This window comes from Oncorhynchus gorbuscha, linkage group LG08, assembly GCF_021184085.1.
Source record: "Oncorhynchus gorbuscha isolate QuinsamMale2020 ecotype Even-year linkage group LG08, OgorEven_v1.0, whole genome shotgun sequence".
Classification (NCBI taxonomy): domain Eukaryota; kingdom Metazoa; phylum Chordata; class Actinopteri; order Salmoniformes; family Salmonidae; genus Oncorhynchus; species Oncorhynchus gorbuscha.
The window spans coordinates 69001239-69020550 of record NC_060180.1 but is presented as its reverse complement, the minus strand read 5'-3'; the positions used below and the strand labels follow the sequence as shown (position 1 = coordinate 69020550).

Genomic DNA, 19312 nt, shown 5'->3' with positions numbered 1-19312 from the left:
TATGGCAGAGGGGGAGCAGCTGGTTATGGCAGAGGGGAGCAGCTGGTTATGGCAGAAGGGAGCAGCTGGTTATTGCAGAGGGGAGCAGCTGGTTATGGCAGAGGGGGAGCAGGGGAGCAGCTGGTTATGGCAGAGGGGAGCAGCTGGTTATGGCAGAGGGGAGCAGCTGGTTATGGCAGAGGGGAGCAGCTGGTTATGGCAGAGGGGAGCAGCTGGTTAGCAGAGAGGGGAGCAGCTGGTTATGGCAGAGGGGCAGCTGGCTGGTTATGGCAGAGGGGAGCAGGGAGCAGAGGGGAGCAGCTGGTTATGGCAGAGGGGAGCAGCTGGTTATGGCAGAGGGGGAGCAGCTGGTTATGGCAGAGGGGAGCAGCTGGTTATGGCAGAGCAGGGAGCAGAGGGGAGCAGCTGGTTATGGCAGAGGGGAGCAGCTGGTTATGGCAGAGGGGAGCAGCTGGTTATGGCAGAGGGGAGCAGCTGGTTATGGCAGAGGGGAGCAGCTGGTTATGGCAGAGGGGAGCAGCTGGTTATGGCAGAGGGGGAGCAGAGGGGAGCAGCTGGTTATAGCAGAGGGGAGCAGCTGGTTATGGCAGAGGGGAGCAGCTGGTTATGGCAGAGGGGAGCAGCTGGTTATGGCAGAGGGGAGCAGTTGGTTATGGCAGAGGGGGAGCTGGTTAGAGGGGAGCAGCTGGTTATGGCAATGGGGAGCAGCTGGTTATGGCAGAGGGGAGCAGCTGGTTATGCAGCAGAGGGGAGCAGCTGGTTATGGCAGAGGGGAGCAGAGGGGAGCAGCTGGTTATGGCAGAGGGGAGCAGCTGGTTATGGCAGAGGGGAGCAGCTGGTTATGGCAGAGGGGAGCAGCTGGTTATGGCAGAGGGGAGCAGCGGGGAGCAGCTGGTTATGGCAGAGGGGAGCAGCTGGTTATGGCAGATGGGAGCAGCTGGTTATGGCAGAGGGTAGCAGAGGGGAGCAGCTGGTTATGGCAGAGGGGGAGCAGCTGGTTATGGCAGAGGGGGAGCAGCTGGTTATGGCAGAGGGGAGCAGCTGGTTATGGTAGTGAGGAGCAGAGGGGAGCAGCTGGTTATGGTAGTGAGGAGCAGAGGGGAGCAGCTGGTTATGGTAGTGAGGAGCAGCTGGTTATGGCAGAGGGGAGCAGCTGGTTATGGCAGAGGGGAGCAGCTGGTTATGGTAGTGAGGAAGTTAGAGGGGAGCAGCTGGTTATGGCAGATGGGGAGCAGCTGGTTATGGCAGAGGGGAGCAGCTGGTTATGCAGCAGAGGGGAGCAGCTGGTTATGGCAGAGGGGAGCAGCTGGTTATGGCAGAGGGGAGCAGCTGGTTATGGCAGAGGGGAGCAGCTGGTTAGCAGAGGGGAGCAGCTGGTTATGGCAGAGGGGAGCAGCTGGTTATGGCAGAGGGTAGCAGCTGGTTATGGCAGCAGCTGGTTATGGGAGGGGAGCAGCTGGTTATGGCAGAGGGGAGCAGCTGGTTATGGCAGAGGGGAGCAGCTGGTTATGGCAGAGGGGAGCAGCTGGTTATGGCAGAGGGGAGCAGCTGGTTATGGCAGATGGTTATGGCAGAGGGTAGCAGAGGGGAGCAGCTGGTTATGGCAGAGGGGAGCAGCTGGTTATGGTAGAGGGGAGCAGCTGGTTATGGCAGAGGGGAGCAGCTGGTTATGGCAGAGGGGAGCAGCTGGTTATGGCAGAGGGGAGCAGCTGGTTATGGCAGAGGGGAGCAGCTGGTTATGGCAGAGGGGAGCAGCTGGTTATGGCAGAGGGGAGCAGCTGGTTATGGCAGAGGGGAGCAGCTGGTTATGGCAGAGGGGAGCAGCTGGTTATGGTAGAGGGGAGCAGCTGGTTATGGCAGAGGGGCGCAGCTGGTTATGGCAGAGGGGAGCAGCTGGTTATTGTAGAGGGGAGCAGCTGGTTATGGCAGAGGGGAGCAGAGGGGAGCAGCTGGTTATGGCAGAGGGGAGCAGCTGGTTATGGCAGAGGGGAGCAGCTGGTTATTGTAGAGGGGAGCAGCTGGTTATTGTAGAGGGGAGCAGCTGGTTATGGCAGAGGGGGAGCAGCTGGTTATGGCAGAGGGGAGCAGCTGGTTATGGCAGAAGGGAGCAGCTGGTTATTGTAGAGGGGAGCAGCTGGTTATGGCAGAGGGGAGCAGAGGGGAGCAGCTGGTTATGGCAGAGGGGAGCAGCTGGTTATGGCAGATGGGAGCAGCTGGTTATGGCAGAGGGGAGCAGCTGGTTATGGCAGAGGGGGAGCAGAGGGGAGCAGCTGGTTATGGCAGAGGGGAGCAGCTGGTTATGGCAGAGGGGGAGCAGAGGGGAGCAGCTGGTTATGGCAGAGGGGAGCAGCTGGTTATGGCAGAGGGGGAGCAGCTGGTTATGGCAGAGGGGAGCAGCTGGTTATGGCAGAGGGGAGCAGAGGGGAGCAGCTGGTTATGGCAGAGGGGAGCAGCTGGTTATGGTAGAGGGGAGCAGCTGGTTATGGCAGAGGGGAGCAGTTGGTTATGGCAGAGGGGAGCAGCTGGTTATGGCAGAGGGGAGCAGCTGGTTATGGCAGAGGGGAGCAGAGGGGAGCAGCTGGTTATAGCAGAGGGGAGCAGCTGGTTATGGCAGAGGGGAGCAGCTGGTTATGGCAGAGGGGAGCAGCTGGTTATGGCAGAGGGGAGCAGTTGGTTATGGCAGAGGGGAGCAGAGGGGAGCAGCTGGTTATGGCAATGGGGAGCAGCTGGTTATGGCAGAGGGGGAGCAGCTGGTTATGGCAGAGGGGAGCAGCTGGTTATGGCAGAGGGGAGCAGAGGGGAGCAGCTGGTTATGGCAGAGGGGAGCAGCTGGTTATGGCAGAGGGGAGCAGCTGGTTATGGCAGAGGGGAGCAGCGGGGAGCAGCTGGTTATGGCAGAGGGGAGCAGCTGGTTATGGCAGATGGGAGCAGCTGGTTATGGCAGAGGGGGAGCAGCTGGTTATGGCAGAGGGGAAGCAGCTGGTTATGGTAGTGAGGAGCAGAAGGGAGCAGCTGGTTATGGTAGTGAGGAGCAGAGGGGAGCAGCTGGTTATGGTAGTGAGGAGCAGAGGGGAGCAGCTGGTTATGGCAGAGGGGAGCAGCTGGTTATGGCAGAGGGGAGCAGCTGGTTATGGCAGAGGGGAGCAGCTGGTTATGGCAGATGGTTATGGCAGAGGGTAGCAGAGGGGAGCAGCTGGTTATGGCAGAGGGGAGCAGCTGGTTATGGTAGAGGGGAGCAGCTGGTTATGGCAGAGGGGCGCAGCTGGTTATGGCAGAGGGGAGCAGCTGGTTATGGCAGAGGGGAGCAGCTGGTTATGGCAGAGGGGAGCAGCTGGTTATGGCAGAGGGGAGCAGCTGGTTATGGCAGAGGGGAGCAGCTGGTTATTGTAGAGGGGAGCAGCTGGTTATGGCAGAGGGGAGCAGAGGGGAGCAGCTGGTTATGGCAGAGGGGAGCAGCTGGTTATGGCAGAGGGGAGCAGCTGGTTATTGTAGAGGGGAGCAGCTGGTTATTGTAGAGGGGAGCAGCTGGTTATGGCAGAGGGGGAGCAGCTGGTTATGGCAGAGGGGAGCAGCTGGTTATGGCAGAGGGGAGCAGCTGGTTATTGTAGAGGGGAGCAGCTGGTTATGGCAGAGGGGAGCAGAGGGGAGCAGCTGGTTATGGCAGAGGGGAGCAGCTGGTTATGGCAGATGGGAGCAGCTGGTTATGGCAGAGGGGAGCAGCTGGTTATGGCAGAGGGGGAGCAGCTGGTTATGGCAGAGGGGAGCAGCTGGTTATGGCAGAGGGGAGCAGCTGGTTATGGCAGAGGGGAGCAGAGGGGAGAAGCTGGTTATGGCAGAGGGGAGCAGCTGGTTATGGCAGATGGGAGCAGCTGGTTATGGCAGAGGGGGAGCAGCTGGTTATGGCAGAGGGGAAGCAGCTGGTTATGGCAGAGGGGGAGCAGCTGGTTATGGCAGAGGGTAGCAGTTGGTTATGGTAGTGAGAAGCAGAGGGGAGCAGCTGGTTATGGCAGAGGGGGAGCAGCTGGTTATGGCAGAGGGGGAGCAGCTGGTTATGGCAGAGGGTAGCAGTTGGTTATGGTAGTGAGAACACAGAGGGGAGCAGCTGGTTATGGCAGAGGGGAGCAGCTGTGTGTGTGCGTGCATGCGTGCGTGTGTGTTATAGAGAGGTAGGTATAGGGCAGGAGGTGACTGTGTACTAATGAAGGCTTTATAGAGTTTATGAATTTGAATTAGGTAAGGACAGTGCCAATGTAGTACAGCCCTGTCCCAAGGGTCTTGAGGGCTAACACAGCCCTGTCCCAGGGGTCTTGAGGGGTAACACAGCCCTGTCCCAGGGGTCTTGAGGGGTAACACAGCCCTGTCCCAGGGGTCTTGAGGGGTAACACAGCCCTGTCCCAGGGGTCCCGAGGGGTAACACAGCCCTGTCCCAGGGGTCTTGAGGGGTAACACAGCCCTGATCCAGGGGTCCTAAGGGGTAACACAGCCCTGTCCCAGGGGTCCTGAGGGGTAACACAGCCCTGTCCCAGAGGTCATGAAGGGTAACACAGCCCTGTCCCAGGGGTCCTGAGGGGTAACACAGCCCTGTCCCAGGGGTCCTGAGGGGTAACACAGCCCTGTCCCAGGGGTCCTGAGGGGTAACACAGCCCTGTCCCAGGGGTCCTGAGAGGAAATACAGCCCTGTCCCAGGGGTCCTGAGGGGTAACACAGCCCTGTCCCAGGGGTCCTGAGAGGAAATACAGCCCTGTCCCAGGGGTCCTGAGAGGAAATACAGCCCTGTCCCAGGGGTCCTGAAGGGTACAGCCCTGTCCCAGGCGTCCTGAGGGGTAACAGCCCTGTCCCAGGGGTCCTGAGGGGTAACACAGCCCTGTCCCAGGGGTCCTGAGGGGTAAAAGCCCTGTCCCAGGGGTCCTGAGCGGTAACAGCCCTGTCCCAGGGGTCCTGAGGGGTAACACAGCCCTGTCCCAGGGGTCCTGAGGGGTAACAGCCCTGTCCCAGGGGTCCTGAGGGGTAACACAGCCCTGTCCCAGGGGTCCTGAGAGGTAACACAGCCCTGTCCCAGGGGTCCTGAGGGGTAACAGCCCTGTCCCAGAGGTCCTGAGGGGTAACAGCCCTGTCCCAGGGGTTCTAAGGGGTAACACAGCCCTGTCCCAGGGGTCCTGAGGGGTAACAGCCCTGTCCCAGAGGTCCTGAGGGGTAACAGCCCTGTCCCAGGGGTCCTAAGGGGTACCACAGCCCTGCACCAGGGTTCATGAAGGGAGAAGTGAGACACTGAGAAATGGCAGTTGTGTAACATTTGATTTTCTCTTTCTCCCTCTTCCTGTCACTATCACTCTCTCTCGCTCACTTTTAATTCCCCTCTCTCTTTTCTTCTCTGACACTCCCTCTGTCTTTCTCTCTCCTTTTCTTCCTCCCCCATCTCTCTCGCCTTCTCTCTCTCTTGGTTTCTTTCCTCTCTCTCTCTTTCCTCCCCCCCCCTCTCTCTCTTCTCTATAGCTGGAAGTGAACATTTCCTCCTGGGTGAGAACCTGACAGTGGCAGTTCTGGGAGTAGTGATCCCCATAGGTAAGTACATGTCCACTCTCTGTACTCCACGGAGGCTGCTTCTCCTGTCCCACCTCCTCTAATTTATCTCCTATCTACTGATCCTGGTTCAGTTTGGACGAGAGGGACCATGCCTAGAGACATGGCCCTACTCTCCTATCCACTGATCCTAGTTCAGTTTGGACCGGAGAGATCATGCCTAGAGCCATGGCCGCTCGCAGAAGCCATGGTGTGTGTCTTGACATTCTGCCACTGCATATACATCCATTTATTGTCTGTGTTGGGTACGTTCCAATCAAAACCACCATAGACCTTCAGGTGGCCGTGGGTTTGGTTGCATATATTATTGCAGTTAGTCAGAAAAAGCATAGAGATGGAGGTAGTCTAAATGGATGAAAAACTGACTGAAACACCTGGGGGCTAACTCGATTTGTCCAATAAGAAATGTTATTTTCGTTTTACGCTGCAAATGATTGCGTGCCCTAATGAACGTGACCCTGTCATTCTGTCCTTTTCTGGAGCATTTTTATCATAATTCATGTATAGCCGAGGCTTTACGTGTAGGGTACTGAGGTCATAGTGAGGGCATATGGGCAATGCTAGTCTCTCCTAACCTTCTTATTACAGAATAATGGACACACTGGTGGTCACAGGGACAGCAGAAGACTCGCCAAGGTGAATTAGATTAACAGAGAATTAGCCAATAAGCAGAAAGAACCCAGCCATGTTTGGGCTGACCCCCTTCACCTGGCACCATTCCCTAATCTTTATAAGGTGACTTAGACAGGACAGGACTTACCCATATAATGTAATAATGTCCTCAAGCATAAGTAATGGCATCGTGATGATGATATGAGTTTTTACTCAGGGATTGTTAGTAAGTCACTGTACTAAAATGTAAATAAATTACAATGAACTCTGAGATTTATGAAATGATGTCACCTTTTACTCTGAAGATAATCTGCAACTCCTTTTGGAATCCAGCTAATATTACAGTGTAATACATCTGCAGTTAAAGCTAACCTGTAGTAATACTCAATTGAAATATAATGTTGAAGTAGCTAGTGAAGGTAATGCTAGCTTCTACATACTGTAAGAAAGGATGTCTTCTAGACACCCTTGTCTCTCGGTCCTTAAATGCATCAGTTAAAAATACAACCCTTAAAGATTCTAGTAAACACTCAGTTTTATGAGCTTGCTGGACAGTTAAAGTTCCTCTGTGCCAAATCCTACTTCGCTGACCAAAAGTCCAGTCCATAATAGCCACAGGTTTTCATGAATACTGACTCAAGCCCAGTTTTTGCGAAGATCTCTCAGAAATGACCCATCTGACAGGACTTGGTGTCATTTTTACGCATAGCCTAGCTGCCTCCAGAAGTTCTGAGACAACCATAATGTTGCCTAGATAATTGTTTTTCAAAGTAATGAGTTTATACCTTGATGATGTTAATGGCAATTGATCCACCAGCCTAGCAAAGAAATATCCAACACAAGGCCAGTTCCTTCTGTGTCCTCCTCCCCGCTCTGTCCCCCCGCATGCCTTAATTTGCTCTACTTCATCTCTGTGCCTTTCGTCTCACGATGCTCATGCTCCGATGACATTAACGCTCCCCCATCTCCCCTGTGTGTCCCCTATCCTTCCCCTGCCACTGTGTGTTAAACGCATGCAGTTCCTATTGTTGCCACAGTGATCTTCGGCCTGCTCTGCACCGGCGTCTACCTGGTTTGGCGGAACTATCGCCAGAACGCCACCAAGAGCATGAATTTCGACAACCCTGTCTACCGCAAGACCACAGGCGAGGGCGAGGAGGACGAGATTCACATCGGCCGGACGGATGGCATCATGGGCGGCCACCACGGGCACCACCCGTACCCGGCCGGAGTGGGGTGTGGCGTAGTCGGCGGGGGCGGAAATACATGCCCACAGTTCATTGCGCTGCCACTAGGTGGCAGTATGCCTGATCCGGGGACTCATTGGTACACGGAGCAGCCTATGCTGTCTACTACGGCGAAATGAGTATGGAGACAAGACAAGATGGCCGCTCAGGAGGTTAATTTTCAAGATGGCCGCCGCTCAGGCACACGCACACACAGTACTGAGGTTACAGGTCACTCAAGCTGACTGACTTGTTGAATGGATGGACATATGATGTTATGATATCATCACATCCAGCCATTAAGTCCATGATGTGCCAGTTCATTACACAGGATCGACAGTTTTACACTTTCTACGTTTTTAAATGTGATGTCAGAGTTTGGGTGGGTTCCAATTGAATTCCTGTCAATTTAGAAAATTTATAAGAATTCAGTTCATGATTTCTCTACGTATCAATTGAATTTAGATACATTTCCTCACTGGACTTGAAAAGGAGTCAACTCCAATTCTGTATGTTTTTCATCCACTTTTGATCAATCTAAGCAGTATTGAGCTGTGTTATATGTCTCACGTTTAAGGGCGAGAGGAGTTACAAAATATTATTTTAATCCTTGACGTTTTAAATTTAGGCTCTCCATTTTTATTTCCCTGGTGGAACCTCAATTTTCTGGAGAGACTTTTTAGGAGGAGGTTTAAACCACAGCAGCACCTTAGTAGATGGGACAATCTGTACGGTTTTAAGATATTCATTTAACATGTTTTATTGCTCACCTCATTATTACTAAAGATGTCATAGTGTTTAGTTATTCTGGTCTGGGCATTTGTCTTGGAGTGGAGTGAAAGGTTTAAGAGAGAGTGTGTGGGCTTGTGTGTGAGTGTGAGTTTGCTTGTCTGTTCCAGCATTTGTGTGTGGATTTATGTGTGTGTGTGTAAACCTGTGCGTGGATTTACGTGTGTGTGTAAACCTGTGTGTGTACTTTCTCTCGCCATTGGAGAGGAGTTTTGCATCCTTGTTGATATCCTGTGAAGTACAGTTGAGCCGTGGCAGAAACTTCTGTGATGTTTTCTTTATTGAACCACAAAGGCTTTCAGAAGGCAAGCAGGGAATAGGAGGGTCAAGGAGAGGTTTTGGTGGGATCCAAGAAAAAACTGAAGGCTTAGCGAGAGAATCCTTTGTAGTTATTAAGGGTGGCCTGGATTTATAGGCCCAGTAAAAATACGTCTAATTACCAGCTAATGGCTAAGGTTATCTGTGTTAGTCAGGATAATGACAACAGAGTTGGCTGAAGCAGAAATAGCCAGCTTTCTGGCTAGCATGCTGTTTATCAAGGCTAAAGCGGAAATAACTAGCTTTCTGGCTAGCATGCTGTTTATCAAGGCTAAAGCAGAAATAACTAGCTTTCTGGCTAGCAGGCTGTTTATAAAGGCGAAAGCAGAAATAGCTAGCTTTCTGGCTAACAGGCTGTTTATCAAGGTTAAAGCAGAAATAGCTAGCTTTCTGGGTAGCAGGCTAATGTGTATCTAGGCTAAACCAGAAATGGCTATTGGCTACCAGGCTAATTGTTAGCTATTATTCTTCTCTCCTTTTTAGCTGTTTTCCATGGCCATAGGGTATGTGGTTGGTAAATGTGTCATCTGTTTTTGGTGATTTTATTCTCCCATCTGCTCTCTTTGTCAGTAAACTCATACACACACAGTCACTCACCCTCGATAGATCACACACAGGCATGCATATTCACTCACCCTTCACAAGCACTCCACAATGCCCCTGTCCTCGTTATTTGAGCAGATGTCATTGTGAGCTTTCATACAGGAGGGCAATAGTAGGAGGTCTATCATACAGGAGGAACTCAGTAGGAGGTCTACCTATCATACAGGAAGATCTCAGTAGAAGGTCTAACATACTGGAGGATCTCAGTAGAAGGTCTAACATACAGGAGGAACTCAGTATTAGGTTGATTGTTGACAAAAGGCTCCTGTCAGGTGATTTGGTGGCCTAGGCTACGTGGCAGATTTAGATTTTGTCCCAAATGGCACCCTATTCCCTTAATAGTGCACTACTTTTGACCAGGACCCATAGGGCTCTGGTCAAAAGTAGTGCACTATATAGGGGATAGGGTGACAGTTGGTATGCACTTCTCAACAGTAATGAGGTTCGGTCAAGTTGGATCCTCCGGTCAGTAAACACGGCCCTCCTTCATCCCCCTCTTTTTTGTCCCCCTCTCTTTTGTCCCCCTCTTTTTTGTCCGCCTCTCTTTTATCCCCCTCTCTTTTGTCCCCCTCTCTTTTGTCCCCCTCTCTTTTGTCCCCCTCTCATTTGTCCCCTCTCATTTGTCCCCCTCTCTTTGTCCCCCTCTCATTTGTCCCCTCTCATTTGTCCCCCTCTCTTTGTCCCCCTCTCATTTGTCCCCCTCTCATTTGTCCCCCTCTCTTTTGTCCCACTCTCATTTGTCCCCCTCTCATTTGTCCCCCTCTCTTTTGTCCCCCCTCTTTTGTCCCCCTCTTTTGTCCCCCTCTCATTTGTCCCCCCTCTTTTGTCCCCCTCTCTTTTGTCCCCTCTCTTTTGTCCCCCTCTTTTGTCCACCTCTCTTTTGTCCCCCTCTCATTTGTCCCCCTCTCATTTGTCCCCCTCTCTTTTGTCCCCCTCTCTTTTGTCCCCCTCTCATTTGTCCCCCTCTCTTTTATCCCCCTCTCATTTGTCCCCTTCTCTTTTGTCCCCCTCTCATTTGTCCCCCTCTCATTTGTCCCCCTCTCTTTTGTCCCCCTCTCATTTGTCCCCCTCTCATTTGACCCCTCTCTTTTATCCCCCTCTTTTTGTCCCCCTCTTTTATCCCCCTCTTTTGTCCCCCTCTCTTTTGTCCCCCTCTCATTTGTCCCCCCTCTTTTGTCCCCTCTCATTTGTCCCCCTCTCTTTTGTCCCCCTCTCTTTTGTCCCCCTCTCATTTGTCCCCCTCTCTTTTGTCCCCCTCTCATTTGTCCCCTCTCTTTTGTCCCCCTCTCATTTGTCCCCCTCTCATTTGTCCCCCTCTCTTTTATACCCCTCTCTTTTGTCCCCCTCTCATTTATCCCCCTCTCATTTGTCCCCCTCTCTTTTGTCCCCTCTCATTTGTCCCCCTCTCTTTTATCCCCCTGTCCTTTTGTGCTGTCTGTCACACTAGTGCTCTGCTGTGCTGGGTAAATAGACATTTCAGAGTCCCTTCCATTGTTGTATTTTTGTTCACGGAGACCGGCAGGATGGAATGGGAATGAGTGAGATGGAGGGTGTGTGTGCGTTTTGTTTATGTTCATCCCACAGCCATATTGAAAACTTTTTGTAGGCTCTTTGTTGCACAGCCCTCTCAGAATGGCTTCTATGATGTTTGTATTGCATGTGTGTGTGTGTGTGTGTGTGTGTGTGTGTGTGTGTGTGTGTGTGTGTGTGTGTGTGTGTGTGTGTGTGTGTGTGTGTGTGTGTGTGTGTGTGTGTGTGTGTGTGTGTGTGTGTGTGTGTGTGTGCACATGAATTTGTGTATTTGGGACCGGAGTAGCTGGCGGAGGGGGGTTGAAAATCATGATTTGTAAATACATTGTCATATTGCAAAAAAAAGTTGGATAAAGTATTATACAAATGTGTAAAAGAAAAAGATGTACATAAGATTTTAGATAAGAAAAAAATTGTTGATGCCGGTAAATTAATTTATTTGTATAAAAGAACACTGTATTGCCTGATTGTACAAAATATGAATTAACCACCAAAGTGTTTTGTGTTGTCGCTTGGTCTTGTTTTCATCTGATATCCTTTTATTTTTCCAATTTATATTTGATTTATTAGTCATACAAGTCATACAAGGTGGTTCATCCTCAATATTCTCAAGATCATCTCATTGTCTTTCATCCTCCTCTGTTTAGAAAATTAATTGTTGTTTTCTCGTGCCTTTTTTCTTCTTTAGGTCTTTTTTTACACTGTTTTGCTGTGGGAGGGAGATGGGTTCTTATGTACATGAAAATAACATCTGTACTCAAATTGACAAAATGGTCTGTCACATTTTTATTATTTTCTGAAGTTATTCTTAAATATTTCTATATATTGATATATACAATTTTATTGAACATCTCTTCCTTGTGTCTTTTCTTCTGACAAATGCTAGCTGAGAGACCACACAAACCCTAGACTGTCATGCTAGCTGAGAGACCACACAAACCCTAGACTGTCATGCTAGCTGAGAGACCACACAAACCCTAGACTGTCATGCTAGCTGAGAGACCACACAAACCCTAGACTGTCATGCTAGCTGAGAGACCACACAAACCCTAGACTGTCATGCTAGCTGAGAGACTAGCCAAACAGACTGTCATGCTAGCTGAGGGGCCAAGCCAAACAGAATGTTATGCTAGCTGAGACCAGCCAAACAGAATGTCATGCTAGCTGAGAGACCAGCCAAACAGACTGTCATGCTAGCTGAGACACTAGCCAAACAGACTGTCCTGCTAGCTGAGAGACCACACAAACCCTAGACTGTCATGCTAGCTGAGAGACCAGCCAAACAGACTGTCATGCTAGCTGAGAGACCAGCCAAACAGACTGTCATGCTAGCTGAGACACTAGCCAAACAGACTGTCCTGCTAGCTGAGACACTAGCCAAACAGACTGTCCTGCTAGCTGAGAGACCACACAAACCCTAGAATGTCATGCTAGCTGAGAGACCAGCCAAACAGACTGTCATGCTAGCTGAGACACTAGCCAAACAGACTGTCATGCTAGCTGAGACACTAGCCAAACAGACTGTCCTGCTAGCTGAGAGACCACACAAACCCTAGAATGTCATGCTAGCTGAGAGACCAGCCAAACAGACTGTCATGCTAGCTGAGAGACTAGCCAAACAGACTGTCATGCTAGCTGAGAGACCAGCCAAACAGACTGTCATGCTAGCTGAGAGACCAGCCAAACAGAATGTCATGCTAGCTGAGAGACCAGCCAAACAGACTGGTTTTATTTGGGTGGTCTCAAAAAAGCCCTCAAAAAATGTGTTATTTTATTTGTATTGTTGGACATCAAATCCTGTAAAAGCACCAGGAAATCAGCTCCACGTGATTTTAATGTAAGAAATCTGTTCCCAAGTATTCCCATCCATAATGGAGAGACACGTGATTGTGTACAAATGTGAGCGAGGTTTAAAATTGTTATGGTTTAGTCAAACAATATATCGGTTTGGGCTTCTTGAGGTCATTTTGCAGTCTACAAACTATTCGTAATTATGTTCCAGCCCCCTGACCATCTGCTCAAGAAGAAAATCGTCCCGCGACTGAATCTAGTTGATGATTCCTGCCTTAGACTGTCATGCTAGCTGAGAAACCAGCCAAACCTACAGAAAATATTGGATTTTTGCATTGTAATTTCAGAAAATATATTCAGTAATTTTGATAGTATTTCTTATCCGGCAGTGTTGATTGGCTGTGACATTTGCTTATTGATTTGTTCCGCCAGGCCGGCAGCTGTTGTGACTTTGTAATCTTGTGGAAATTGGGTCAAGCCGCAAATGTTTATTTTTTTATATATTTTACCTTTATTTAACTAGGCAAGTCAGTTAAGAACAAATTATTATTTACAGTGACGGCCTAGGAACGGTGGGTTAACTGCCTTGTTCAGGGGCCGAATGACAGATTTTTACCTTGTCAGCTCGGGGATTTGATTTTACAAGATTTCAGTTACTAGTCCATCACTCTAACCACTAACGTAAACTCACCCCATTCCGTATAAATGTGCGCAAGCGCAACATTCTAACGAGGCTACAAAGAAAACTAATGGGACTGTAGCGACTCTGTTGACATCAAAATTGAGTGTGTGAACTAGGTTTCTATTCAAGCGTTGATCGACATGGTAATGGCTCTATAGTATTGGAGAAAAGTTGAAAAAACAGACCCTCCGTTACATCTTGACGTGTCATGTCGTAACGTACAGTACGCCTGTAAGCAACTATTTCTGTCTTACAATCTCTCTCCACCTGGTGTAGCACTTCTATCATCCTTTCAAAACAAGAAATGGACAGTGACGGGGGTAAGGGGGGAAACCTAGTCATTTTTTGCGTCATCATTGCATGAGATCATCATTCTCAAAGCCGCTGTTTACTTCTAAGATCACTTTAGCACCGCCCTAAAAACCCGATTCAAATTAGACACAAGCCTACAAATAGGTACGTAATGACACATTATATAAACTCTTTATAGTGTTTTATTTACATTTTAGAGGCGATAAGGTGATAAGTTGGACCGATCGAGTGAAAAAAAGCAATTTTCCCACACAACATCTTGGGATGCGGGGGAGGGAGGACATTTGTTTTGAATGCAGCCTAGTACTGTTGCAATTCACCTAGCTTCCACATATAGGGGGTGTAATTCAGATCACTTCTATGTGTGGCACCTTTAACCACACAAAGTAAAATGGTCGAGAGCAAACCAAGTCACAGAATCCTCATCCGGCTGTATCTCATTCCACAAGGGTGCTAACTTATGAGGCAAAGCATTTTAACGGCAGAAAGTAAAATTGCCATTTGTCTGCATAGTTCCTGTATTGTTCCCACAGTAAATGATGCACTAGACATAGGAAGCCCAGTTGAGCTTTGGGCAGACAGGAATGTGTCACAGATGTTGCTCCCCCAGACTGGAGCCCAGATGGACATCTTTAATCAGAGCTCCGTGAAACAGGATGGGGAGGATGTGGGAGTCAACTGGCACCCATAGGGCTCTCTGGTCAATGTAGTGCACTAAATAGGGAACAGAGTGCCATTTGGGTTTCAGGTATACTGTATAGTGCACAGCTGGGTTTACTAGATGGTAGCAGAAGTGATTTGATGATAGTGTGTCAGTGATGTGTCATATAGACCATATACTGTATGTATATAAATTAATCATTCTATACAGTGCTGTTTTATACAGAAAAATATTAATGGACTTATTCCACATTTTGTTGTGTTACAGCCTGAATTTATTTTTATTTTTAAATTAAACACCCCATAATGACAAAGTGAAAATGTGTTTTTAGAAATGTTTGCAATTGTATTGAAAATGAAATACAGAAATATATAATTGACATAAGTATTCACACCCCTGAGTACATGTTAGAATCATCTTTGGCAGCGATTACAGCTTTCTGGGTAAGTCTCTAAGAGCGATTACACCCGTGAGTCTTTATATTTCTGGGTAACTCTCTAAGAGCGATAAGAGCTGTGAGTCTTTCTGGGTAAGTCTCTAAGAGCGATTACACCCGCGAGTCTTTCTGGGTAAGTCTCTAAGAGTGATTACACCTGCGAGTCTTTCTGGGTAAGTCTCTAAGAGAGATTACACCCGCGAGTCTTTCTGGGTAAGTCTCTAAGAGCGATAAGAGCTGTGAGTCTTTCTGGGTAAGTCTCTAAGAGCGATTAGAGCTGTGAGTCTTTCTGGGTAAGTCTCTAAGAGCGATTACACCTGCGAGTCTTTCTGGGTAAGTCTCTAAGAGCGATTACACCCGCGAGTCTTTCTGGGTAAGTCTCTAAGAGCGATAAGAGCTGTGAGTCTTTCTGGATAAGTCTCTAAGAGCGATTAGAGCTGTGAGTCTTTCTGGGTAAGTCTCTAAGAGTGATTACACCCGCGAGTCTTTCTGGGTAAGTCTCTAAGAGCGATTACAGCTGTGAGTCTTTCTGGGTAAGTCTCTAAGAGCGATTACAGCTGTGAGTCTTTCTGGGTAAGTCTCTAAGAGCGATTAGAGCTGTGAGTCTTTCTGGGTAAGTCTCTAAGAGCTTTGCACACCTGGATTGTACAATATTTGCACATTATTCTTTTTAGTGTGATGTGGATGTGACTGCAGGCTTGGGGTCAGTGTGATGTGTGTGTGTGTGTGTGATGTGTGTGTGTTTCTGTTCAGCCAAACAACGTTCCAAGGAGGTGATCGTTCAGTTTCTCAAGCCTGATGGAAGTTGTCTACAGACAGAATATGCTCTTATACGCTTGGGAGGCAGAGGCAGAAACCAGATCCGTACCACAGGGTGCAGCTTTAGATAGACAGCCATCCTTGCCTGCCAGACCTGGAGAGATGACTCGGTAAATATGGAACAATGTCAGGTTGACCTTCCTTCCTATTTCTGAGGCACTGTGGTCGAGATGTTTGTTGAATTCATCCTGCTGGCGTCTTCCTGGGGGGTTACTGCTGTACGCTGTGATTTGCTGAGGTACAGTGGGGCAAAAAAAGTATTTAATCAGCCACCAATTGTGCAAGTTCTCCCACTTAAAAAGATGAGAGAGGCCTGTAACTTTCATCATAGGTACACTTCAACTATGACAGACAAAATGAGGGAAAAAAATCCAGAAAATCACATTGTAGGATTTTTAATGAATTTATTTGCAAATTATGGTGGAAAATAAGTATTTGGTCAATAACAAAAGTTTATCTCAATCATTTTTATCTCAATACCCTTTGTTGGCAATGACAGAGGTCAAACGTTTTCTGTAAGTCTTCACAAGGTTTTCACACACTGTTGCTGGTATTTTGGCTCATTCCTCTATGCAGGAGGAATGCTGGTATTTTGCAGGTGGAATGCTGGTATTTTGGCCCATTCCTCCATAAGTGGGAGAACTTGGTGGCAATTGGTGGCCACAATTGGTGGCTGACTAAATACTTTTTTGCCCCACTGTACAAGAGACTCTACTTCCCTCATCAGTGGCTCCATCTGTGTTGAGCGAAGTGGCAGAGGCAGACCTGGGTCCACCAGGCAAGCTGCTGTAGGGGTTGGCTGCCAGAGGATTCAGTATGCATGAGAAGCGCTTACACAGTGACTTCAGGAGGACCTGCGCCAAATGTATTGCAGCAGTAGTTGACTGCAAGTGTGCCTCAAGATTGAGAAGGCACAACACCACATCAGACCGCGACTGGCAGTCAGTTTGAAGTTGGTCAGTGTGGATCACGAACGGCTCCAGCAACTTCACAAGCTGTTCGAGTCACGCTCTGTGCTGGCCCTCGGATTTCCTCCCTGTTAGCTAGTGATAGTGATGCACAAGCTAGACCTATATGAAACATCGCCATCTACTGGCAACATTTACCCGCCAGATTCAAAAGCTCGAAAACCTCAAAAAAGTTTTAAAAAACCTGAAAACCAATTTGATTTTAGAAGTTTAAGGAGAAAAAAATCTCAAACAAAACAATTATGTTTTTTATTTTAATTTGTTTTGCAGTCAAAGAGAATAGTTTCTGTATAGTTTTATATTTTCAAACAATTTTATTTTTTATTTTCAGTTTTCATTTACTGTAATAACCTTGACACACACACACACACACACACACACACACACACACACACACACACACACACACACACACACACACACACACACACACACACACACACACACACACACACACACACACACACACACACACACACACACACACACACACACACACACACACACACACACACACACACACACACACGTGCTCTCCATACAGCCAAGCCTCACATACTCGTTCTATCCATACAGCCAAGCCTCACATACTCGTTCTCTCCATACAGCCAAGCCTCACATACGCCCACTAGAATAGAGAATAAGTCATACTGGTCCGGTTATAATTCATGTGATCTATTATGGTTGACAGGGCATTGCATCTCAATTTGTAAGCTCAAGGTGGATTACTTTGAATGCTTTTGTGATTATTATAACACTAGTAATGGATTGGAGCTTTTGTAACTTCTAAATGCATTTAGCATTTTAAGGGGGCGGACTCACCTCATCCAGATGCACTACTACTACTACTACTGCTACTACTACTACTGCTGTTACTACTACTACTACTGTTGTTACTACTACTACTACTACTACTACTACTGCTGTTACTACTGCTACTACTGCTGTTACAACTACTGCTGTTACTACTACTACTACTGCTGTTACTACTACTACTACTGCTGTTACTACTACTACTGCTGTTACTACTACTACTGCTGTTACTACTGCTACTACTGCTGTTACTACTACTACTGCTACTACTACTACTGCTGTTACTACTACTACTGTTGTTACTACTGCTACTACTGCTGTTACTACTGCTACTACTGCTGTTACAACTACTGCTGTTACTACTACTACTACTACTGCTGTTACTACTACTACTACTGCTGTTACTACTACTACTGCTGTTACTACTGCTACTACTACTGCTACTACTGCTGTTACTACTGCTACTACTGCTGTTACTACTACTGCTGTTACTACTACTACTACTGCTGTTACTACTACTACTACTACTATTACTGCTGTTACTACTGCTACTACTGCTGTTACAACTACTGCTGTTACTACTACTACTACTGCTGTTACTACTACTACTACTACTACTACTGCTGTTACTACTACTGCTGTTACTACTACTACTACTGCTGTTACTACTACTACTACTACTACTACTGCTACTACTACTGCTACTACTGCTGTTACTACTACTACTACTGCTGTTACTACTACTACTACTGCTGTTACTACTACTACTACTGCTGTTACTACTACTACTACTACTACTGCTGTTACTACTGCTACTACTACTACTGCTGTTACTACTACTACTACTGCTGTTACTACTACTACTACTACTACTACTGCTGTTACTACTGCTACTACTGCTGTTACAACTACTGCTGTTACTACTACTACTACTGCTGTTACTACTACTACTACTGCTGTTACTACTACTACTACTGCTGTTACTACTACTACTACTACTACTACTACTACTACTGCTGTTACTACTGCTACTACTGCTGTTACAACTACTGCTGTTACTACTACTACTACTACTGTTACTACTACTACTACTGCTGTTACTACTGCTACTACTACTACTGCTGTTACTACTACTACTACTGCTGTTACTACTACTACTACTACTACTACTGCTGTTACAACTACTGCTGTTACTACTACTACTACTGCTGTTACTACTACTACTACTGCTGTTACTACTACTACTACTGCTGTTACTACTACTACTGCTGTTACTACTGCTACTACTGCTGTTACTATTGCTGCTACTACTACTACTACTACTACTACTACTACTACTGCTGTTACTACTACTACTGCTACTACTACTACTAGTACTGCTGTTATTACTACTACTCCTACTACTACTACTACTACTGCTGTTACTACTACTACTGCTGTTACTACTACTACTGCTGCTACTATTACTACTACTACTACTGATGTTACTACTACTACTACTACTATCATCAATGAGTTGCACTCACTGGAGAAATAAGACATTTCAGGTTGATGAGTCACGTTACAAAAGTATTTTATTGCTAATCCCATACATACAGTTGAAGTCGGAAGTTTACATTCACTTAGGTAGGAGTCATTAAAACTAGTTTACATTCACTTAGGTTGGAGTCATTAAAACTAGTTTACATTCACTTAGGTAGGAGTCATTAAAACTAGTTTACATTCACTTAGGTAGGAGTCATTAAAACTAGTTTACATTCACTTAGGTAGGAGTCATTAAAACTAGTTTACATTCACTTAGGTTGGAGTCATTAAAACTAGTTTACATTCACTTAGGTTGGAGTCATTAAAACTAGTTTACATTCACTTAGGTTGGAGTCATTAAAACTAGTTTACATTCACTTAGGTAGGAGTCATTAAAACTAGTTTACATTCACTTAGGTAGGAGTCATTAAAACTAGTTTACATTCACTTAGGTTGGAGTCATTAAAACTAGTTTACATTCACTTAGGTTGGAGTCATTAAAACTAGTTTACATTCACTTAGGTAGGAGTCATTAAAACTAGTTTACATTCACTTAGGTAGGAGTCATTAAAACTAGTTTACATTCACTTAGGTAGGAGTCATTAAAACTAGTTTACATTCACTTAGGTTGGAGTCATTAAAACTAGT

At 47.3% G+C, this 19312-nt stretch overlaps 1 protein-coding gene across 2 annotated transcripts in view; it reads left to right on the top strand.

The window, feature by feature from the left end:
- The window catches only part of LOC124041019 (low-density lipoprotein receptor-related protein 8-like), a 194351-nt gene extending 184659 nt beyond the window's left edge, over window positions 1-9692 (top strand). The window contains exons 17-18 of one of the 2 annotated variants that reach the window (XM_046358174.1): window positions 5494-5562; window positions 7230-9692. In XM_046358174.1, coding sequence (XP_046214130.1) covers window positions 5494-5562; window positions 7230-7558 — 398 coding nt within the window. In that variant the 3' untranslated portion in view covers window positions 7559-9692. Of the gene's footprint in view, window positions 1-5493; window positions 5563-7211 lie in introns of both variants that reach the window. The other variant, XM_046358173.1, reaches the window with a different exon arrangement.
- The last annotated feature ends 9620 nt before the right edge of the window (window positions 9693-19312 follow it).